The sequence below is a fragment of the Canis lupus genome, chromosome 1 (assembly GCF_048164855.1).
Source record: "Canis lupus baileyi chromosome 1, mCanLup2.hap1, whole genome shotgun sequence".
Classification (NCBI taxonomy): domain Eukaryota; kingdom Metazoa; phylum Chordata; class Mammalia; order Carnivora; family Canidae; genus Canis; species Canis lupus.
The window spans coordinates 48,331,316-48,352,318 of NC_132838.1; the positions used below are offsets into that span (position 1 = coordinate 48,331,316).

General features: G+C 39.6%; 1 protein-coding gene and 1 long non-coding RNA gene across 10 annotated transcripts in view; both read left to right on the top strand.

Moving 5' to 3' along the window:
• SNX9 (sorting nexin 9) overlaps positions 1 to 21,003 on the top strand; it is a 114,136-nt gene that overhangs the window by 79,596 nt on the left and 13,537 nt on the right. For all 9 annotated transcript variants that reach the window (XM_072829029.1, XM_072829046.1, XM_072829009.1 and 6 more), the window contains 6 exons: positions 1,909 to 2,034; positions 2,155 to 2,272; positions 10,764 to 10,894; positions 14,962 to 15,065; positions 16,670 to 16,773; positions 20,561 to 20,638. In XM_072829029.1, coding sequence (XP_072685130.1) covers positions 1,909 to 2,034; positions 2,155 to 2,272; positions 10,764 to 10,894; positions 14,962 to 15,065; positions 16,670 to 16,773; positions 20,561 to 20,638 — 661 coding nt within the window. The remainder of the gene's footprint in view (positions 1 to 1,908; positions 2,035 to 2,154; positions 2,273 to 10,763; positions 10,895 to 14,961; positions 15,066 to 16,669; positions 16,774 to 20,560; positions 20,639 to 21,003) is intronic.
• Positions 10,903 to 14,899, top strand: LOC140635078 (uncharacterized). Its single transcript, XR_012032433.1, has 2 exons — positions 10,903 to 11,146; positions 13,153 to 14,899. It is a non-coding gene; the product is annotated as an uncharacterized lncRNA (long non-coding RNA).

Sequence of the window (21,003 nt, forward strand, 5' to 3'; positions counted from 1 at the left end):
TTAATGCCAGCCATTATATGTAGATATTTTTTATTTTTACCTTTAAGATTATTAGTAACTGAACTAACCACACCTATAGTGTATATTCTTTTAATAATCTTTCTTCTCTAGGGTGTCTTGAAGTATCTTTTACATGCTGTCTTTCTACCAACTCTGTATATTTAGCTAATAAACCCAATTCAAATATTTAGTTTCTGCCCTGGCAAAGTACATGCATATTATCAAAAGATGCCCTTTTCACTGCCTTGGTAATAATTAGTCTGTCTTCCAATAAACCAGCTGTCAGGTCACAATAAGGTGCTAGCAAGTAAAAGCTAGGAATTAGTGACACCATTAAGAATCTCTCTCTTAGAATAACTTGATTATTACATGTCATGGGCTTTCTGGTTTCACCCAAATGTCAATTGCTGATAGATGTTCTGTCCTAAGCACTGTCTAGTGCTATATTTCCAGATGAAATTCTGGAAAAGAGAACTCTGGCTATCTTTTGACTCTATTGACTTAACCCTGTAACTGTAGGATGGGGTTGGGGTTGCCGGAGAGTCTTGAACGTAATCACCATGAACCCAAACAAGGCTGGAGAAACATCTCATCTTATTCTATCATCTCTAGGTCCTGGGAAACTTGATAAAATGCATAAACGATACTGGAATTTTTTTTAATTATTATTACTTGTTCCTACATCTTTGAAAAGCTTGAAATCCTAGAAGCTCCAGAAAAAAGTGTTGTGACCAAGAGCCCCTTTTCATCCTTTTTCCCTCAAAGTGAATTTGGGGTAATTATCTTAAGTGACTAAAGATTATTTTAATTTTTAATTTTTTAATTAAATTTTTAATGTTTAAATTTTTTCTTCAGATTTTTTTTTTTTGTAAATTACTGAACATGTATTATTCTTTTCACTAAATTTAAAACTCCACAGGACTAAGAGCCCTCAAAAGGGACTTTATCACAAGCACGATAGTGTTGGAACTAAAGTACCTCAACATCAGAGTTTTTCTGTAAGTTTTAGGTGGCCCCAGGCCCATGTACCCTGTAGGCCAGCCTGCCTATGCATGTTCCTCGCATGGAAAGGGAAGCCGAAGGATAATGCCTTCGAGTCTTCGGAAAGCCAAGAGAAAGCAGATCCATGGTTCTTTACTCTTAAGGCACAGTAACCCTGCCCACTAATAAAATGCAATCCCCTGGATCTTAGGCCCTACTTGATCAGAATTGCCTCTCGGTCCCAGTCGCTGAGGAAAGTTCGTCAGAGTCTCCTGTTCTACAGCTTTCAGCGTTTTCTGGATCTGGGCTCCCTCTTGAGGCCTCATAGTAGCTTATTGTCAAGATCTCTCTAGTCCCCTCGTAAGATTGTTTGGGTCCTGGTCACCTTCCCGACCTCATAACCTCTGAACCCCCGTACCCTACCCCCACTTTTTCTTCTTTCTACCTTTAAAAAGAATTAGGACTGAATATGCAGAGAATGAAAGTAAGCATTGAGAAAGTTGGAGGGAAATTTGACATTGTCAGGACATCCAGGTGTGTAACTTTATATTCCACAAAACTACTAGTCTGTGAGAGATTGGAAATTTTTAAAAACTTGGCCTTCATCACATATAACTAAGACACCTGGACTAGAGAGAGGAAAATTGTGTTCTATCCTGCCTCCCCTGGAGGGGAGGGAGATAGACCTCTCTTCTCCATGGCCTGAGATGACCATGTGGGGAGCAGAAGGATTTGCCCTAGCAGGTGAGTCTTTAAATATAACCTTATCAGGAATAGAGAGCATTTATAGAACTTCACAGAAAAGAGAAAGAATGACCCTCCAAAGGGACTTGTAGTCCTAAAAAGAAAATCATTTGACAATTTATATCAAATATATTGACTGTTTTTCCATGTGACAAAATTAACTCTTCCTGAAACATTATGTAGGTTGGAGATTATGGCCCAATGTGGGTTTATCCTACCTCTACATTTGACTGTGTGGTAGCAGATCCCAGGAAAGGCTCCAAAATGTACGGTCTGAAGAGCTACATTGAATATCAGTTAACACCTACGGTAAGTATCTAAATTATCAAAAATAGATTTGTGCTTGCATTCCTAGCTAAAATTTGCTTTTTTCTTCATTGTCCATAGTTGGCATTGGTAATGTTTTCTTCTCCTTCCCTTGTCTTGTAGAACACTAATCGATCCGTAAACCACAGGTATAAGCACTTTGACTGGTTATATGAACGTCTCCTGGTTAAGTTTGGGTCAGCCATTCCAATCCCTTCTCTTCCAGATAAGCAAGTCACAGGTGAGTGCACGTGACACTCAGGATAACAAATAACAAGACAGTGGATAGAGCATCTTTCCTCATGTGAATCAGTAGTGACGTTTTCCATCTTCTAGAAGAACAAAATGTTTGAGTTTAGAAACAGTGTCTAAATACTATAAATCTATATATACTGTACATGTATTTGGAAGTTACCTAAACACCTAATGAGAGTGCTTCATAAAATTTTCTATCAGAGTTCTTGTATATGTATCTTAAGTTCTAGCGAACTCATTGTGTCCTTGTTGCTACTTGATTGCCTATAAAAGAAATGTGTGAATTTTTTAAATGTGAAAAGTGACACCTGAAAAAATAGAAATGATCCAGATAGCCTGGAATGGAAATAAAAATGTATGATCCAAATGATGTAAACATGTCATGCAGTCTAGCCATGTTGTTTTCGTGGAAGCATCAGAAGCCACAGAGCCTCTAAGTATTAACTTAAGATGTTGCCAAGTTCTCCACTCAATTATTTTGGTGACTATTAATATTTCAGTGTTTTTGTTTATCATTATTACCCTGTTCCATTTATTTAGGGTGTCCTATTTCCCCTGCTCCCCGTGCCTCAAATGATTTTCTGGTAGATAATTCACAGTGCTACCAAAGCCATTTGTAAATATGCAGTCAGAGAGTATTTGTTTCTGTCTACTTTGAGAACTGTCACTGTTTTGTTGTTTTACATCTTTAGCCTAGTATAGAGCCTGGAATATCAGTACTCAGAACTCAGTATGTTTGTCTTGGAATAAAAGTGTGTAAAAAAGCTGAGCTTTACTGAAGATTAGAAAGAGTTTTAATATGTAGCTAGAACATTTGCAACTAAGTGAAACTATTAAGTATAGAAAGGAAAGAATCAAAGATGAGAATAAGGCTTACAGAGGTCAGCACTACAGAGGCCTCAAGACCTCAAAAGGCTGACCTGAACTCAGTTGGAGGAGGTGTGGAATGCATGAAGGAAGGCTTCTTTCCTGGGGGTCAGGGAAGATGGAGAGGGCTTAGTCCTCGCTCAGCAAGAGTAAGATGCAGGTAGTTTAGAGAGGGTGGGGAATTCGGCGGCCAGATGGCAGAGCCAGCTCCAGATGCTTTCAGTTTGGGGAGGCGGGGCACGGGTGTCCCTGCCAACCAGATGTCACGGCTCATGCACTGCCTCCCATCAGAGCCGTCCAGCAGGCTCTGCTCAACACCGCTGGCTCAGGAATTGGAATCTCATTCCAGAGCTTGCTCTGTTAAACTCACAAGATGTTCATCAACTAGTCCTTAGCTGGAATGAGTTACCCTAGGATAAGAAAGTTATTTTTCTCCTTAGAACTTTACTTTGTGCTTTACTTTGTTGTACGCTTAGGCTTCTCTGAAGTTTTTTGAGGAGATGGAGTTTTGCTTTTTAAAGACGTTGTTTTGATTGTGACTTTTTTTTTTTTTTTTGAAAACTTTTCAAAAATTTCAAATCGTGCATAGGAGAGTGGAGAGTGAGGCTGTGTTGCCAGATGGATCATGTGTTGTGGCCATCATCTGGGCAGAGCCAGAGCAGCTGAGTGAAGGCCACAGAAGGGCAGCCAGGTGGTGTAGATGGATTGCTGCTCCCTTCCACCCAGAGGTGTCCTCAGGCCCCCAGTTCTGGGCCCAGCTCAGATAGTCACTGTTGCTCCTCTTGGTCATCCTTATTGTTTGAAATCACGGCTTTCCTTTTACAAATTTATGTCCATGAAAAGTTTGGTTCTGCCTTTCTCCTTGCTTTCAATTTTCAGTCTGTTTCCTGAATTTTATACTATCCTTTATCAACTTGATTAGCACAACAGGTGCTTTGTAGTAGCTAAATAAACAGACTCATGAGCTATTTTGGGGCTGTAGGGATTCCTCCTATCTTTTAGACTTTAATACATTGTTCGTTCTGAATCTAGATAACTCAGTGCTGTTTTAAAGCATCATGGAGTCACAGTTCTCCACCCCCATACCAAGGTTTGGTTTTTTAAAGTGCAGGCCCGAAGCCAGGGGGATGTCCTAGAAAAGCAAGAAAGCAACAGCCGCTCGGTCTGAAGAAAGTTGAGCTTTGATTCACTGACTGGGATATGTGCCGAGGAAACCGAAAAGCACAGAAGCCACTTTATTTCTCCTCTCTCTCGTTTGCCTCCTGCCTGTGGTCCCCACAAGATCATTATTATATAAACTCGCCTCTCACTTACATCCTGGAGAAAAGAAACAGGAATGCCAAGTAGATGATGTCATGATATTTCTGTGGACTTGATAATCAATCTCTGAGAAACTTACAGCAAGTGCTTTTTATTTGTTGATAGATCTTCTTCATTGTGAAATAGTATTGGATGAATCTGGTTTTATTCCTGGGTGCCAGACTGGTACTCTCCCATCCTTGGTGAAAACCTAAGATTCGTTGAAAGTGGGGAATTAGAAATCTCTCTCCCCTAACCTTCTTTCTAGTTCTCTGGAACCTGGTAGGAAAATCCTGACCTGTACAAAATAACATCTAAAGTCAGAGTTCAGAATAAACCAGCAATGTCAGAAAATATTTCAGGAGGAATAAGAATCACTAATAATTAGTTAATTTCAGTCAATGAGTACGTTATAAACTCTTCGTATAACTCACTTTCTCCTAATAGAGAATTCAGTGTAAGCCAGGTTGATGCTGACTTACTGGGTCTTTTTTTGCCCAGGAGGTGGGTCAACTTCTTTCCTAGGGCTCAGACTTTGTTTCTTCATAGTTTAAGCTTCTGTAGCACTTAATCTGTACTCCTAATAAGTGCAAAATTTGAAGTGTTTTATTATATAGGAAGTGCCCAGACCCATCATGCTGTTCAAGTGACACCTCTTAGGTAAGGAGTTTTTGCTACGTGGATCTGTAATGCTCTTCCCTTTAAAAGAAATTTGTGCTTATTTGTACTTGTAACTTCTAAAGGAAAGGCCATGGCTGCACTTTTAAATTTTTATTTGTAAACCTCTGTACAGTAAATTCACTCCTTTTGGTGTATAGTTTTAAGAATTTTGACAACTACCACTGCAGTCTTATAACCACAACTATGTTCAAGGGACAAGGCAAGGCGTCCCATCACTTCCCCAAATTCCCTTGAGCTGCCCTTTTATATTCAACCCCAGCCCCTAGTTCTAACCCATGACAACACTGATGTGTTGTCTCCATATTTTTACCTTTTCCAGAATATCGTTATAAATGGAAGCATTTAGACATGCCTTAGGAAGCAAGAAAAATCTCAAACAACCTAACCTTATGCCTAAAGGACTAGAAAAAGAAGAGCAAACAAAGCACAAAACCAGCAGAAAAAAGAAGTAATATAGAGCAGATATAAATAAAATAGAAACTAAAAAAAAAAAAAAGGTAGAATGGATCACTGAAACTGAGAACTGGTCTGTCCTATCCCCCGCCTCCCCTCCTCGCCATAAAAACGGAAGCATACAGTGTGTAGTTCTCTGATTCTGGCTTTTCTCACTCGACAGTATGCGTTTTGTTTATCCATTCACTCCTTGAAAGACGTTTGGGTTTCCAGTCTGGGACATTTATAAATCAAGCTGCTAGAAACATTTACATAAAAGTTTTTATACGAGTGTAAGTTATCATTTCTCTTTGGTGAATGAATACCTAAGGGTGGAATGACTAGATCATTTGGCGGGTGTATGTTTCATGTTTAAGAAATTGCCAAACTGTTCCAAAGCAGCTGGATCCCACCAGCAGAGGATGAGGCTGGTACCAGGGGCTCCACATCCCTACTTCCACTTTGGATAGTGTCAATTTTCCTCTATTTTAACATGTCTACTAAATATGTAGTGGTACCTCATCATAGTTTTAACTTGCATTTCCCGTATTGAGCATCTTTGCCTGTGCTCATTTCCCTTCCATATATTTTCTTTGGTGAAGAGTTTGTTTATTTTTTTTTTAATTTTTATTTATTTATGATAGTCACACAGAGAGAGAGAGAGAGGCAGAGACATAGGCAGAGGGAGAAGCAGGCTCCATGCACTGGGAGCCCGATGTGGGATTTGATCCTGGGTCTCCAGGATCGCGCCCTGGGCCAAAGGCAGGCGCTAAACCGCTGCGCCACCCAGGGATCCCGAAGAGTTTGTTTAAATCTTTTGCCCATTTCTTATTAGGTTGTTTTGAGAAATCTTTATATTCTGGAAACAAGTCCTCTGTCAAATAAGGTGATTTGCAAATAATTTGTCCTGAGCATGGCTTGTCTTTCTCTCAACAGTGTCTTTCTCATAACAGAAGCTTCTCATGAAGTTCAAATTACCAATTGTTTCTTTCATGGATTGTGTTTTAGACATCATGATGAAAACCTCATTACCTAACCCAAGTTCACAGTAATATTTTCTCCAGAAAGTTTTGTAGTTTTAGATGAATTTCAAGTTAGTGTTTGTATAAGATGTGACTGTAATAAGGCAGAAGTTTATGTTATGCACCTGGGCATCAAGTAGTTCACTGTCTGTTGAAAAGTGTTCTTTTTCTGTTGAATTTCCTTTACATCTTGTCAAAAATCAATTGAACATATTTGTGTGGTTTTATTTCTGGTCTATATTTTGTTCTATTGATTTGTGTGTCCATCCTTATGCCGACACCCCACTATCTTGATTAGTGTAACTTTATAGTAAATCTTTAAATCGCATAGTATAAATTCTCCAATTTGGTTCTTTTTCATAATAACTTTGGACTATTTTTCTTTTGCCTTTCCAAATAAATTTGACTCAATTTGTAGATATTTAGAACTAATCATGCTGGGACTGTGATTGGTATACATACAGTTAGTAATTGTTATATCTCCCTGATGTTGTGACTCTTTTATAATTATGAAATGTGTCCTTTTGTGTCTAGTAAAATTCCTGTGCTAAAATCTATTTTGTTTTTTGTTTTTTTTTAAGATTTTATTTATTTTTTCGTGAGAGAGACACAGAGAGAGGCAGAGACATAGAGAGAAGCGGGCTCCATGCAGGGAGCCCGATGCAGGACTCAATCCCGGGATGCCAGGATCCCGCCCTGAGCCAAAGGCAGACGCTTAATCACTGAGCCACCTAGGTGTCCCTAAAATCTATTTTGTCTGATGTTAATATAGTCACCCCAGTTCTCTTATGGTTGCTGTTTGCAAGACCTATCTTTTACCATCTTTTACTTCAGTCTGTTGCTGTCTTTGAATCTGTATCTCCTGTTGACAACATTATTGGAGATTGCTTTTTTTTTTTTTATCACATCTGGCAACCTCTGCATTTTGATTAGAGTTTTTGGACCATTCATATTTAATCATTATTGACTCAGATTTACATTTGCCATTTTGACATTGTTTGACTATTGATCTCTTCCTCCCTTACTGCCTTTCTTTTGTGTGAAATATTTTCTAATGTGCTGTTTTAATTCCTCTCATTTTTCCTCTAAATTTTATTTTTTTAAAGATTTTATTTATTTATTCATGATAGAGAGAGAGGCAGAGACACAGGCAGAGGGAGAAGCAGGCTCCTTGCAGGGAGCCCGACGTGGGACTCGATCCCGGGTCTCCAGGATCACACCCCGGGCTGCAGGTGGCTCTAAACCACTGCGCCACCAGGGCTGCCCATTCCTCTAAATTTTAAAAATTATATTCTTAGCGGTTGCCTCAGTATGCATCTTTCTGTAATATCACAGCATACTTCATATGAATACTCAATTCTAGTAAAATTGATAGAAACTTTTCTCCAGTATAGCTCTGGTTCCCTCTCTCTGTTTATGTACTGTCATATTTTATATCTATATCTGTTATAAACCCAACAATATGGTATAATAATTATTGCTTTCTACAGTCATATCTCTTAAGAGAAGAAGTTGGAAAAAATACGTATTTTATGTTAACCCACATATTTGTAGTGCTCTTCATTTCTCTCTGTGAATTTGGGTAATTTCCTTTTAGCCTGAGGTAGTATTTTTTTTTAGCACAAGGGACTTCCTCTAATATTTCTGTAATACAGGTTTGTTGTATATGTAATACAGATTTGCTATATATATATATATATATATATAAAATTAGTTTGCTCATCTTTGTTTGTATGGGAATGTCTTTATTTTGATTTTTGAAGGATAGGTGTGCTGGTTGTAGAATTCATGGCTGACAGTTTTCCTTTCAGCATGGTGAATATGTCTTTCCATTGCTCCTGACCTCCATTGTTGTCAGATGACTAGTCCATCTATTCCACTGATTACATACACACGCGCACATACCACTACCACCACCACCACCACACAAAATGAGGCATTTTTCACTTGCTGCTGTCAAGATTTCATTTCTGTCTTTCAGCAGTTTAATTCTGCTGTATCTTGGTGTGGATATCTTCATATTTATCTTATCCAGGGTGAGCTTCTGGAAATCAGATTATAGGTTTCCATCAAATTTGAGAAACTTTCCTCTATTATTTCTTCAAATATTTTTTCTTCTTCTTTCTCCCTTCTCCTCTGGGGACTCTCATTACCAGTGTATTGGTATGCTTTATTTTCTGAGGCCCATTCATGATGCTTCCAGTTTTTTCTCTCTATTCTTCATATTAGATCACTTCTGTTCATCTGTTTTCAGATTCATGGATTCTTCTGCCATCTTGAATCTGCATTTGAACCCTTAGAGTGAATTTTTAATTTCAGTTATTCTCAACTCCAAATTTTTCATTTTAATATTTTATAAGTTCTTGAGAATCTTTGTTTTAATTCCGTGTCATATTTGCCTTTACATTTTAAAATATAACTTCCTTTAGTTATTTGAGTATATTTCTAGAAGCTGCTTTGTCTGCTAAATTCAACATCCAGATACACTTAGAGATAGTTTCTGTTGACTACTTTTTTGTTGGTATGGGTCATACCTTGCAATTTCTCTGTATCTCTCTTGATTTTTTGTTGAAAACTGAACATTTTAGGGAATAAATTTTAGCAATCTTGATTCTGATTTTTCCTCTTTTAACTTTGGCTTCCTGGGGTTCACCCTTGCGTCTGTGTAGATTAGTGGGAAGCCTGCCTCAAGCCAGTTAGGCTTCTGTCCTGTGCTGATGGATCTTCGTGTGGAGAGGGGACTGCATTCAAAGCTCAGATAATTTTCAAGTTGGCTACCCTGGCTTTTTGCTTTTTTGTGGGCCTTTTTGTGTCTCCTTTACAAGTGTGTGCAACCTCAGAGCTGGCCAGGTGTGTGTGCCTGGCTTGGATCCCCTCTGGCCTCCACTGTTTCTGCACACAGCTTCAGCCTGGAATATGCTTGACCCAACCATGCAACCTTGGCTAGTGGAACCACTGGCACTTTATCTTGACCAGCCTCTGGATTGTCACTGCCGCCACCACCAAGCATGGGCATGTCCCACCACTCCAGGTCAAGCCAGCCTTCCACCTCACCAGGGAACCTGAAGCAGCCAGTCTTCACAGCCTGTTCTACACTGGTAGAGCTTCCATGTCAGCCGAGGAGAGGGTGGGGAGGCACAGGGGCAGTGGGAGGAGATGGGAGCAGCCTCATGCCAAACAGAACACTGCAGATTTCCACGGTTCTTGCATAAAGGTTAGCAGTTTTGCAAGTATAAACACTTCTCAGATGGCTGTGTGCCTTTGGTTGATTTCCAGAGCACTTATTTTTGGTGGGTTCTGTCCAGTTTTATAATTATTTTGGGGGGATGGGAATAGCTGATTGCCTCACTCAACTGTAGCTGGAACTTTCATCTCCAGAAGCCTTTTAACTACTAGTGGTTTTATTTGGTAAGCTTATAAAAATGTTCAGTGTTCATTTGATGTTTGGTATGTCAGATTTGTTAAGCTGAATTTCTGCTCTTAAAATAGAAATATCACTCATTAAGCTATGTTTTAGAATGGTCATAAGTTCTGAGATAGTAGCTTTTACTACTGCATTCATGGAAAAATTGCTTTTTCTATTTTTGGCTTTAATTTTTAAAACCAGATGGAATAAAAACCACCGTCCTGAATTACTTTTCAAAAATAGTCAATTTGTTTGTGTTTTTGAGATTTAATTAAAAATGTTTGGACACGTTTTTATAAATAGAGAAATGTTATGCACTTTGTAAGACATTAAATTGTATTTTCTTTCCCCTTTCTTGCCCACAGGGCTTCATACGGTCACACAGAACTGGCATAGTCTTAGTTTATCAGACAGAGAAAGTTGTTCATACCCAGATAAGATTTGCTTTTAAATTTTTTGAGAGCTTAGGGATCCTTGAGGAAAATCGCATTTTGTAGCTGTGATTTTTCTTGTCACAATTAAAAAGTTTATTAGCTTGTTCAATCAGAATCGTTGTAAACTAAAACATCTGTCGTATCTTTCCCATGGTTCTCTGAAGCATTTGCTGTGTTGCAGCTTGTTTGTAAGTTAGTGAAAAACTGCCATGGTCTTTTACCTTTTACTGAATGACTTTCTCCCAAGTACCCGCTGAGACAAACATCTTCGTTTGTGGTGACGACAATTCTCATTTTACACCGCATCTTAAGTCACTCTTGTTGTGCACCTTGCAGGTCGCTTTGAAGAAGAATTTATCAAAATGCGCATGGAGAGACTCCAGGCGTGGATGACCAGGATGTGTCGTCACCCAGTAATCTCAGAAAGTGAGCTTTTCCAGCAATTTCTAAATTTCCGAGATGAAAAGGTAGGACCTTTTATTGTGATAGTCTCAGGTCATATTGAGAATTATTACGTTTGCATCAATTTTATGTCTGAAAGTTAATAGGATGTTGGTTAGCTATTTCTTATTCCCTCCAAAGACCACGAGGGGCAGAACCCTAGATCCTAACCAGAGGAAATTAGTCCTGCTCTGTGGAAGAACTGCTCGCCAGAATGGTCTTCCATAAACTTGGAATAGAGTGGCCCAGAGTGGGCAGGAGGTGAAGGATATGATAAGGTGAGGAATGTTTTTCCCCAAGATGCTTTTAAAGATAGGAAAGGCCCCAAACAGTGCAGAGTATTTTAGTCTCATGAAGTCAGGGAAGTAGAGTGAATGAGTTCTTAAGATTCCGTTTTGACCTTGCAGTGTGATAATGTTATGAAAAGAAAAGTAGATTCAGAGGTAGACCATCCTTCTCAAAACCAAGTCATTTTTCCAGAACTGCAATCCCAAGTCCACAGTAATGAATGCCAGTCTCTCTTTGTCCCCATGGCTAGTCATTCTGCCAGTGGCCATGTGTTCTTTGTTGAGAATCAAGAAAACATTGGCTGTCTGACATCTCATTATTGTCCTGCTTTGGAAACAGTTTTCTCTCTCTCAGTAAGCTTTTACTCTATATTGTATCTTTTTATTCTGTAAAAAGATGTTTTCTCCATCTTTCTCTTATAACAAATATTACATATCTTAGAAAACAATGCAGAGAATAAAAGCATGAGTCAGCTCAGATGCCAACAGCAGATATGAAATACATTACAATCCTAGAAAAAAGTCATGACTTATTTTCAAGTTTATTTAAATGCTAGAATATTACATACTTTGTTAGAACTTTCAGAGATTTACTCGCTAAACTGCTTTATAGTACTTTCCCCTTGTTAATGTGAACACATTTATAATAAACATAAATAATCAGGCACTGTATGTGTTTACAGACATAGGCATACACTTAACTTAGTATAAATATTTGGGCCTTATTCTCAGTTACTGCTTATTTCTAGAATTGGCAGGCTCATTCATTTCAATGTGTTACATGTAACCAGGCCAGGAGCTAGAAAACATGGAGGTGCTTCAACAATTTTTGTAGAGATCGCAGGTCTAGCCCTACAAGCTGCCCTGGAAAACTCTTATTTCTCTGGTGAGATGTAGTGGTTCATTCACAATATGCCCTGTAACCACTGGGTTCTTCGAGTGAGTTCTGTCCATCAGTTTTGTTACTCTTTAGACACAAAAACTATAAGGCATACCCTCCCAAGTTTGTCGCCTTACTGTTACCCACAGGACTTTAACAAAAGTCCTGATTTTACAAAGATTTGATTTAGAAAGCACTTCTAAAAGTTGTGTTTTATACAGAATATTGTAATTAAAAATAATAATAAATCTAGACACTGGGAACTTTGGATGGATTTGATATAATAGGAAAAAGAAAGAACTTGGATTCAGGGTGCCTGGGCTCTGCTTCTAGCCCCTTCTGTGGTCTTGGCCACAGTTTCCTCACCTGCTAAATGACAGTGTAAAACTAGATAATCCAAAAAAAAAAAAACTAGATAATCACTAAAAGCTATGATTCTTTGGCCAGCAGTAGCTTGTGTAGATGGATGGACATAGAAGACCTACAGAAAAATTACTAGAAATAAGTGGTTAGTAAGATAGCTGGATATATGACTTCACATATTTACATACCAGCAGTAAACACAGAATGAAAGTCTATAAAAAACTATCACAATAGCATAAAAATATATCTGGGAATAAGTACAAGATAATGTACCCAAAAACTCTACATAAAAAACTATGAAACATTTTTGACAGAAATAAAAGAAAAACCTAGCTAAGTGTTCCAATACTGTTTCATGGATTGAGGAACAGAAAAGATGCTATATCCATGTGGAAAGTCAGAGCACTAAGAAAGCCAAGGTGCTCTTAAAAATGAAGGAAGTGGGAAGAGGGCTTTATTGGATATTGAGACTCGTTACAAAGCTAAAATAATTTTAAAACCATGATATTGGCATAAGGAGAGACAAACAGACCAGTAGAACAGAACAGAGTGGACACTTGATTTATGGCAAAGATGGTGCTAAGTACAGTGGGAATAGGACAGTCTTTCCAGTGAATGATGTTGAGTCAGTTTGGTGGTGTCATTGGGGAAAAATGAAGTCTGGTTACCACTCATAGCAGTCTACTATTGATTTCATTAGATTTGACACTGGAATTGCGGTTATGTTTTTAAAACACAGCTTTATCTATTAAAGATATTTATAGGTGAAATGACACTATGTTTGAGACTTCCAATAAAATCAGCAAGAAGAAAATAGAAGGTAGAAAGGAGGAGAATAGAAAAACCAAGACTGCAAAATGTTGATACCTGTTACAACTGAGTCTGAGCGGGGCTTAGACTTTTCTCTGTACTTCTGTATGTATTTGAAAGTTTCCATTGTGTAAAGTTTTTGTTGTTGTTGTTGTTGTTTTAATCAGCTCCATGGGGCACCTGGGTGGTTCAGTAAAGCATCTGCCTTCGGCTTAGGTCATAATATCAGGGTCCTGGGATCAAGCCCTAGCTCTGGCTCTGTCCTGAGCAGGGAATCTGCTTCTCCCTCTCTCTCTGCTCTGCCCCCTGCTCATGCACACTCCCTTTTCTCTCTCTCTCTCTCTCTCTCTCTCTCTCTCTCTCTCTCATTCTCTGAAATAAATAAATAAAATCTTCTTAAAAAAATCAGCTCCAGGCGATTTGCAAATCTAATGTGAAAGGCAACACAGTAAAGCTTCTAAGAAGGTAACATAAGGGAATATCTTCATACCCCCAAGGTAGGAAAGGATTTCTGAAATAGGACACAAAAATGATTAATCACACAGGAAGAAGCTGATAAATTAGACTATATTATCATTAAGAACTGCTCTGTATCAAAAGAAGCCTCTAAAAGTGAAAAACAAGCTAAAGATCTGAACATATATAACCAACAAAGGGCTGCATTTTGGAATATATGAAAACCCATAGAAATCCGTAAGAAAGATAACCCAGTAGAAAAAGAGATTTGGTAAGGTACTTCACAAAAGGAAGTACCTCAGTAATCCACAAATGTGTAGGACAGTGCTTAACCTCATTAGTCATCAAGCAAATGCCAATTAAAACTACAGTGAATACAAGTGCTCACGTCCTCAAATGACTATAATTAGAAAGACTGACCAAACGAAGCTCTTGTTGGACTGAGGAGCTTTCTTTACACACTGCCAGTGGGTGTGGAAATGGGTAAGACCAGTTTGGAAAGCCATCTGGCATTACCTGCTAAATTTGAACATTTTCCACCCTAGGGGTGTACCTGACCCGTAGGTGCCCACGTGTACAGGATATGTGTACATAGCAGCTTTACTCATCACCTGGGGGGCCTGGGGTGGCTGCCAGTGGGAGGATGAAGAAATAAACTGGGGAGTAATCATACAGTGGAACATTGTGCCACAATGGAATCGATGCACGGCAGCTCTGATAACACTGTGGATGTAGCTCGTAAGCACAGGGTTAGCACAGGAAGCCAGACACAAAAGCACACGTATATACATGGTCTTTTTGGTTCAAAAAACTAGTAGACCCCCTGATGAGGGACTTGTGCTTAGATGGTAAGACTTGAAAGGAAAGTGAGGAACCAGGAACCACTAAGGAAAGGATAATGTGTTACTTGTTCTGGGAGTGAACAGGGGGTGGGGGGGGGGCGGTTGGGATGGGACACATGGGGGCTTCTGGAATGCTGGCTTGTTTCTCTTGGTCAGGATTCCTAAGGGTGCTTATGTTCACTGTGTTACGTTGCTGTACATGGGGAAGGGGCAGTGATGGAACCACCTTACTCTGAGGGCCTCGGGCTCCCAGGGACCCCTCTGTGTGTTGGCACTGTTCGTGCACCGAAATTACATTTGGGATGTAGAGACATCCCACGGTGCCAAGGGCAACAGCACGGGAGCTGCTGCCAAAAATTAAACATAGTCCATCACTGAGCCAGTTGCATTAGGGAATTTTGAAACCTATTTTGACACTGCTCCCCCCTGTAACATTATGATGTTCTTATTTGCAGGAATGGAAAAGTGGGAAGAGAAAGGCCGAGAAAGATGAGCTGGTGGGAGTTATGATATTTTCCACCATGGAACCAGAAGCACCTGACTTGGACCTACTAGAAATGTAAGAGATATTGTCACACTTCCCTTTTTCCCAACCTGTGTCCACCTTCTGTGCTGACAGGCCTTGGCTGGCGTCACCGACCTCAGCAGAGGTGCAGGGTGTTGAGCTAGACCGCATGAAGGTGTGGGGGCTGTGGTCAGGTGTTCAGGAGAGCCTCACTTGTGCAGGAGAGCGCTCTCTTTCTAGCCATAACATCAGGTGGAAGTCGGCTTCCTTTTTACCTTCAAGTCAGTGATTTCCTATCTGGTACAGTGGTTTCTAATCATTTCTAATAAAGAATGATAAAAGAAAATGGCATAGAGCACACCCATGTAATATTCAACAAAGCAGAAATCTCTGATTATTGCCTTGAAGGAAGGGAATCTCTAGCCTGCATTTTTGTGCTATTTTTTAATTTGTTTTTTTAATTATGTAATTTTTTTTAAATGTAGGCTTGGTTGAAAATCAAGTAGTTCCTTTTCTATTTAAAGGCCAACAAGAAATCATGGGGATTTTAAGTTTTTTTCTTATAGAATTATCACTTATGTTACCAAACGTAGAGACAAGAAAAAAAAAAAAAAAAAAAAACACACAATCTTGTAACTACCCAAAGAGAAAAAAATCAATGCTAATATGTTGGCCTAGGTCTATATAGTCTTCTGAAACATCACCTGCACAGATATAGCTCAGGGAAAAATTGTTACAAAAAGGACCTCATGCTATGCATTGTCTTATGATCTGGAGGGTTTTTTTTTTTTTCCATTTAACATGATTATTGGGGTGAGTTTTCAAGTTGGTACTTTTTACATCCTCAGCCAAAGATGTTCAGAATCACTTACCTGGTTGTGTATCTATGTTACCTTCTCTGATTTGTTAAAGTACTTGTTAAAATGAATGAAGAACCACTGGGTACCTCCACTGATAGAATTCCACTCAGATATTCAAGAAATCATGATTTTGTTTACTTCAGAATAATTTTAGTTAAAATTCACAGGGAATTGAAGGAGGAAGGGAAGCAGAGTTAAACATTTAAATGGCAAATTTTTAATTCTTTAAAATTCTGTTGTTTTTTTTAAGATTTTATTTATTTATTTGAAAGAGAGCAAACATAACCAGAAGGAAGGGGCAGAGGGGGAAGGACAAGCAGACTCCCTGAAACAAGAGATTTGGGATCAAGACCTAAACCAAAGGCAGATACTTAATCAGCTGAACCACCGAGGTACCCCTTGATTCAGATTTCTAAAGAAGGGGCACCTGGCAGACTCAGTCCATTAAGTACCTGTATTCGGCTCAGGTCATGATCCCAGGATCCTGGGATGGAGCCCTATATCGGGCTCCCTGCCCCATGGGGAGCCTGCTTCTCCCTCTCCCTCTCCTTGCTGCTGTCCCTGCTTGTGTGTTCTTCTCTGTCAAATAAATAAATAAAATCTTAAAATAAAATGAAATAAAAATCTGAATCAAGCCTGGTGAGAGCAACTATTACAATGCAAGAAAACAAATACCCGTGATTATGTTTAGCGTGAGTCTCACCTGACCATGTTGATTTTTCTCCTCCTGCATGTCACACTGTTGGACCATTTGGTAGCAAAGTCAAGGACATGCCTTCTTGTGTTTTGGCCCCACAGAGAACAGAAGTGCGAAGCTGTTGGTAAATTCACCAAAGCCATGGACGACGGCGTGAAGGAGCTGCTGACCGTGGGGCAGGAGCACTGGAAGCGGTGCACAGGGCGTAAGTCCATCCTCACGGCAGCTCTGGGCTTTCATGGGTGGCAGTACAGGCTTAGTGCTCTGACCTTTACCACCCTGAGGAACTGTCAGTCTAGTGAACTCCAGTAATATCATATCTAGAGCCCTTTGGTGAACCTCACTCATCAGCCCTACTTAGCAGAAAGTTGACTCCAACAAAGCCAGTTCAGGAGCTCTCACAAGACACCATGTTCCCTTAAATGCTTTCTAGTTATTTGGGGTTTATAATCTATGGACAGTTCATCATTTCCGTGTGTTTAGAGAGGACTTGTTATTTTTTATCTCATGATTTCATGTTCTCATCTTTATCCATTTGGTAAGGTGTTATATACGAAATCTTCGTCAACTTACAATGGGGTCGCATCCCTATTAGCCCATCCTAAATAGAAAATATCCTGAGTTGAAAATACATTCACTACACCTCACTTGCCAAACCTCACAGCTTAACCTGGCCTATGCCAAACACATTCAGGATGCTGACATCAGCCCGCAGTTGGACAAAACCATCTCCCACAAAGCCCATTTTATAGTACAGTGTGGAATATCTCCTACTGTACTGAAAGTGAGAAACAGAATGGCTGTACAGGTACAAACTGGTTGTCAGCGTGTGGGTCACTTATCCCCGTGGTTGCTAGCTGCCCAGCATCACAGAGACAGTCCCCCCGCAGACCTGCACCTGGGGACAAGATCCAAATTCAAAATTCCAAGGACAGTTTCTATTGAATGCCTATTGCTGTGGCACCACCATAAAGTTGATAAATTGTTAAGTCAGGGGCCATCTGTACTTGCTACAGCCCTAACTTTTAGAAAGACCAGGATAGTTGGCTGTGGAAAACATGAGCTGGGATAGACCAAGAGTAGTGTGAGGAGAGGTGGCACTGCTAGCTGTGGCTTTCTGCCTCTTCTTTCCCTGTCATCAGGGACTTCTTATCCACCCACCACACATACCCCTTCCCTTTGTGTCTACACTATCATTCTCCAGAACTGTGTTTTCCTGTATTCCCTGGCACCATGCAGCCCTTGTGTCACGTAGCCCAGGCTAGAAACAGTCACTGTCGGCTGTGGGGATGACACCTGGTAGCTGTCCCCCCACCTCTGACGCTCTGTGGGCTTCAGAGGCCAGGTCACCGCTGCACAGCATTCACACGGTCTTTGAGGGCCATCAGTGTTCAGAAGTTTCCTCCCCTGCCCACCCATCCTGCCCTTATTGCCAGCCCAGCCTTCCGAGTCTCAGAGGGAAAACTGTGCCCTAGTTAGGGATTGTGCATGTTATAATCCTAGAGAAAGCAGTGCAGCAAGTCCCTGACTGAGTACCCTAACCTAGTACTGAGGCTAGTAGGCTGGCCATAAGGCTGGTATCTAAGAATTTTCTGGCCTTCACCTTATACACCCTACAAGAGTACTTATATTCAGTTTTGTTATATTCAGTTATATTCAGTTTTGTTTTGTTTTTCTCTTAATAAAAATGGCTTCTGCTTTGAATTATAAAAAATAATACATACCCACTTTTAAACTGATGTGCAGCATAGGAAGGAATTTCATGATTTGTTTTGTGAACATTTTTTAACAAGTGATGTTTTTCTTCAAATTTTATTTTTTCCCCTCACTTAGAAGTCAAAAAATAATTTTAATGCATAAGAAACTGAATGTGGAATGACTTGTGGGTGAATTATTAAGATAGCATAGCCAAGTTAATAGCAACAGTGAGATCTCTCAAATCCAGACCTGAAATCCAAGCCTTATCAGGAGTTGGCAGGCTGTGCCCTGGAGGCCAAATCCGGCCTGCTGCCTATTTTTGTAAAAGTGGAACACAGCCCTGCCCGTTTATGTTCGTACTGTCCGTTGCTACTTTCCTGTTACAGTGGTAGACTCAAGTACTTTCCACAGAAACCCGTGGCTTCCCAAAGCTTGAAATATTTACTGTCTGGCCCTTTGCAGAGAAAAAAAGGCCCTGTTCACAGTGAATGACCCTGTACCACTCATGTAATATTTTATATCGACAAAAGGCACTTGTAGCAGTTTGCCAGCTGTTCGTGCTCGAGGGGCAGACACTGGGAGTAATAGCAGTTGCTCCTTTCTCATGGCAAAGAAATATGGTGTATCCCAAATATAGCACTAATTAAGCCCGAAATGGCCACGTATACAAATGCATCATTAAAAAACAAACTGACTGGCTGCCTTTGGTCACAGGGTGTTACAAACATAAAGGGGAGTGATGCTTCTCTCGAATAGTGGTTTCATTGTAAAATAATTAATTTCAGCTGTAAGCTCTTATGAGGCCGTAAGAATAGCAAATCCTTTAACTCTGTATATTCTTTTAAAGCTATTCCCTATTTTTTAGAAATATTTTGAGTACAAATCTTACAATCAAAATTTTAAGGATCTTGCAAAAATCTGGGTTTAGGATTTCTTTCAGTCCTTAGGGCACCTGGGTGGCTCAGTTAGTTGAACGTCCAACTCCTGGTCTCAGTTGGGGCCCTGGTCTTAGGGTTTTGGGTTTGAGCCCTGAATTGGGCTCCATATTGGGCATGGAGGCTACTTAAGATTTAAAAAAAAAAAAAAAAAGTTAAATCCTTTTATGTCTAACATCTAGTCACCTTCATGTCCCATGTAACCTACCAGGTCAAATTTATGAAATAGAAGATATTGGTTTAGGGCTGCTCCCTTTTTGAGAGGTGGAGGAGTTTGAAGCTTGGTTTAAGATTTGATGTTAGGATCTTCTTTCTCCTTTTCTCTCAAAATAGAGTTTCTTAAAATTCCTAATCTCTGAAGTGAGAAATCTAGCACATAGTGCGGTCAAGCACATGGCAAATGTCTTTAACTTCATATATAGTTATAAAAGTTAAGCAAGTTATTAAAATTAAGCTAATATAGTTTGAATTTGTGTTCCATGATTATTGCAGCATATAGACCATATTTCAGATTTCTCTGAACTAGACTTTTTTAAAGAAACATTTGAATTTTTCTTCTTTAATACTGTACTAAGTCTTCAAGTGTAAATAAGGCTTTCTTCTGAAAAGCAATAGATGTGTCTAAGGGAACTATTTACAGATGCAAAGAAAATAACCTAAGATACAGACTCTTATCTAGAAAGTTCTCCAGAGTGACCCTTGAATGCTAGAATTGTATCACTAGAAGGACCCTCAGAGATTGCTTCATTAATCATATTATGCAGATGAGAAAGCCAAAATCCTTCCTCCCTGGTCCTCTTGAGTCCTTCTGCCATATTTTTCTCCACACCTTGTTGCCTTCCACCTTGTTTTGTTTTGCAAATAATCATTCATGCATACATAACAGTGGGGAAAGCAAGGTATTTGGAATCACAAGTGTCCCATCCACCATTTTATTAGTCATATGACCCTGGACAAGTCAGTTCACTTCTCTGAGCCTTATTTTCCTAACCCATGGAACGGAGATGGTTGTTGTGGTGATTAGATAGGATGGGGTACATGCAAGCACACTGTCAACTAGAAACCATCTTCTGGACAAATTCCCAGTCACTTCTGTTTCATTCCATGGACAAAGATGTCAGCTGGGGTGGTAACTCATAATAATAGCACCTGCTACTAATTGAACAATTAATTAGTACAAAATTTTTATTGAAAAAAATTTCATTTTAAAAAGCCAATAATTTTATTAAAGAATATAGAATATCTTGAATAACTTCAGATTTCTTTTATGATAAAAGTAATTACTTTTAGGAAATAGTCGGATCCCATTTCTGTTTGCTCAGAGGACTAGTTAACAATGTATTCCTTTTTCCCTTTCAGCATTACCCAAGGAATATCAGAAGATAGGAAAAGCCTTGCAGAGTTTAGCAACAGTGTTTAGTTCCAGTGGTTATCAAGGTACGTCTGTATTTATTTACCCTTTGGGCTGCTGGTGTCTTGTGCAAAGCAGCCACCCCATTCAGGCTCTTGCATGCAAACAGAAACTCTTCAGCTAAGGACCCTTGTCACTGATACTTAGATTGGCTAGACTGTTCCACTCAGGACTTCTGCAACCCCACCTTACTACTTGCGAGAAAAGCAGAGAGGATGGTTATACTCTGTATTTTCTTGCTAGCTTCTTGGTGCTCAGATACTGCTCCTCTGTTTTGCTAGAACAGGCAGCTATGGTAAGTAACCCTGTGCCCTTGCTTTCGTCTCTCTGCCAAACTCAGAAGTCAAGTCTTCCTGTTACAAAGGCCATAATTCATCGAGGCCATTTGTAG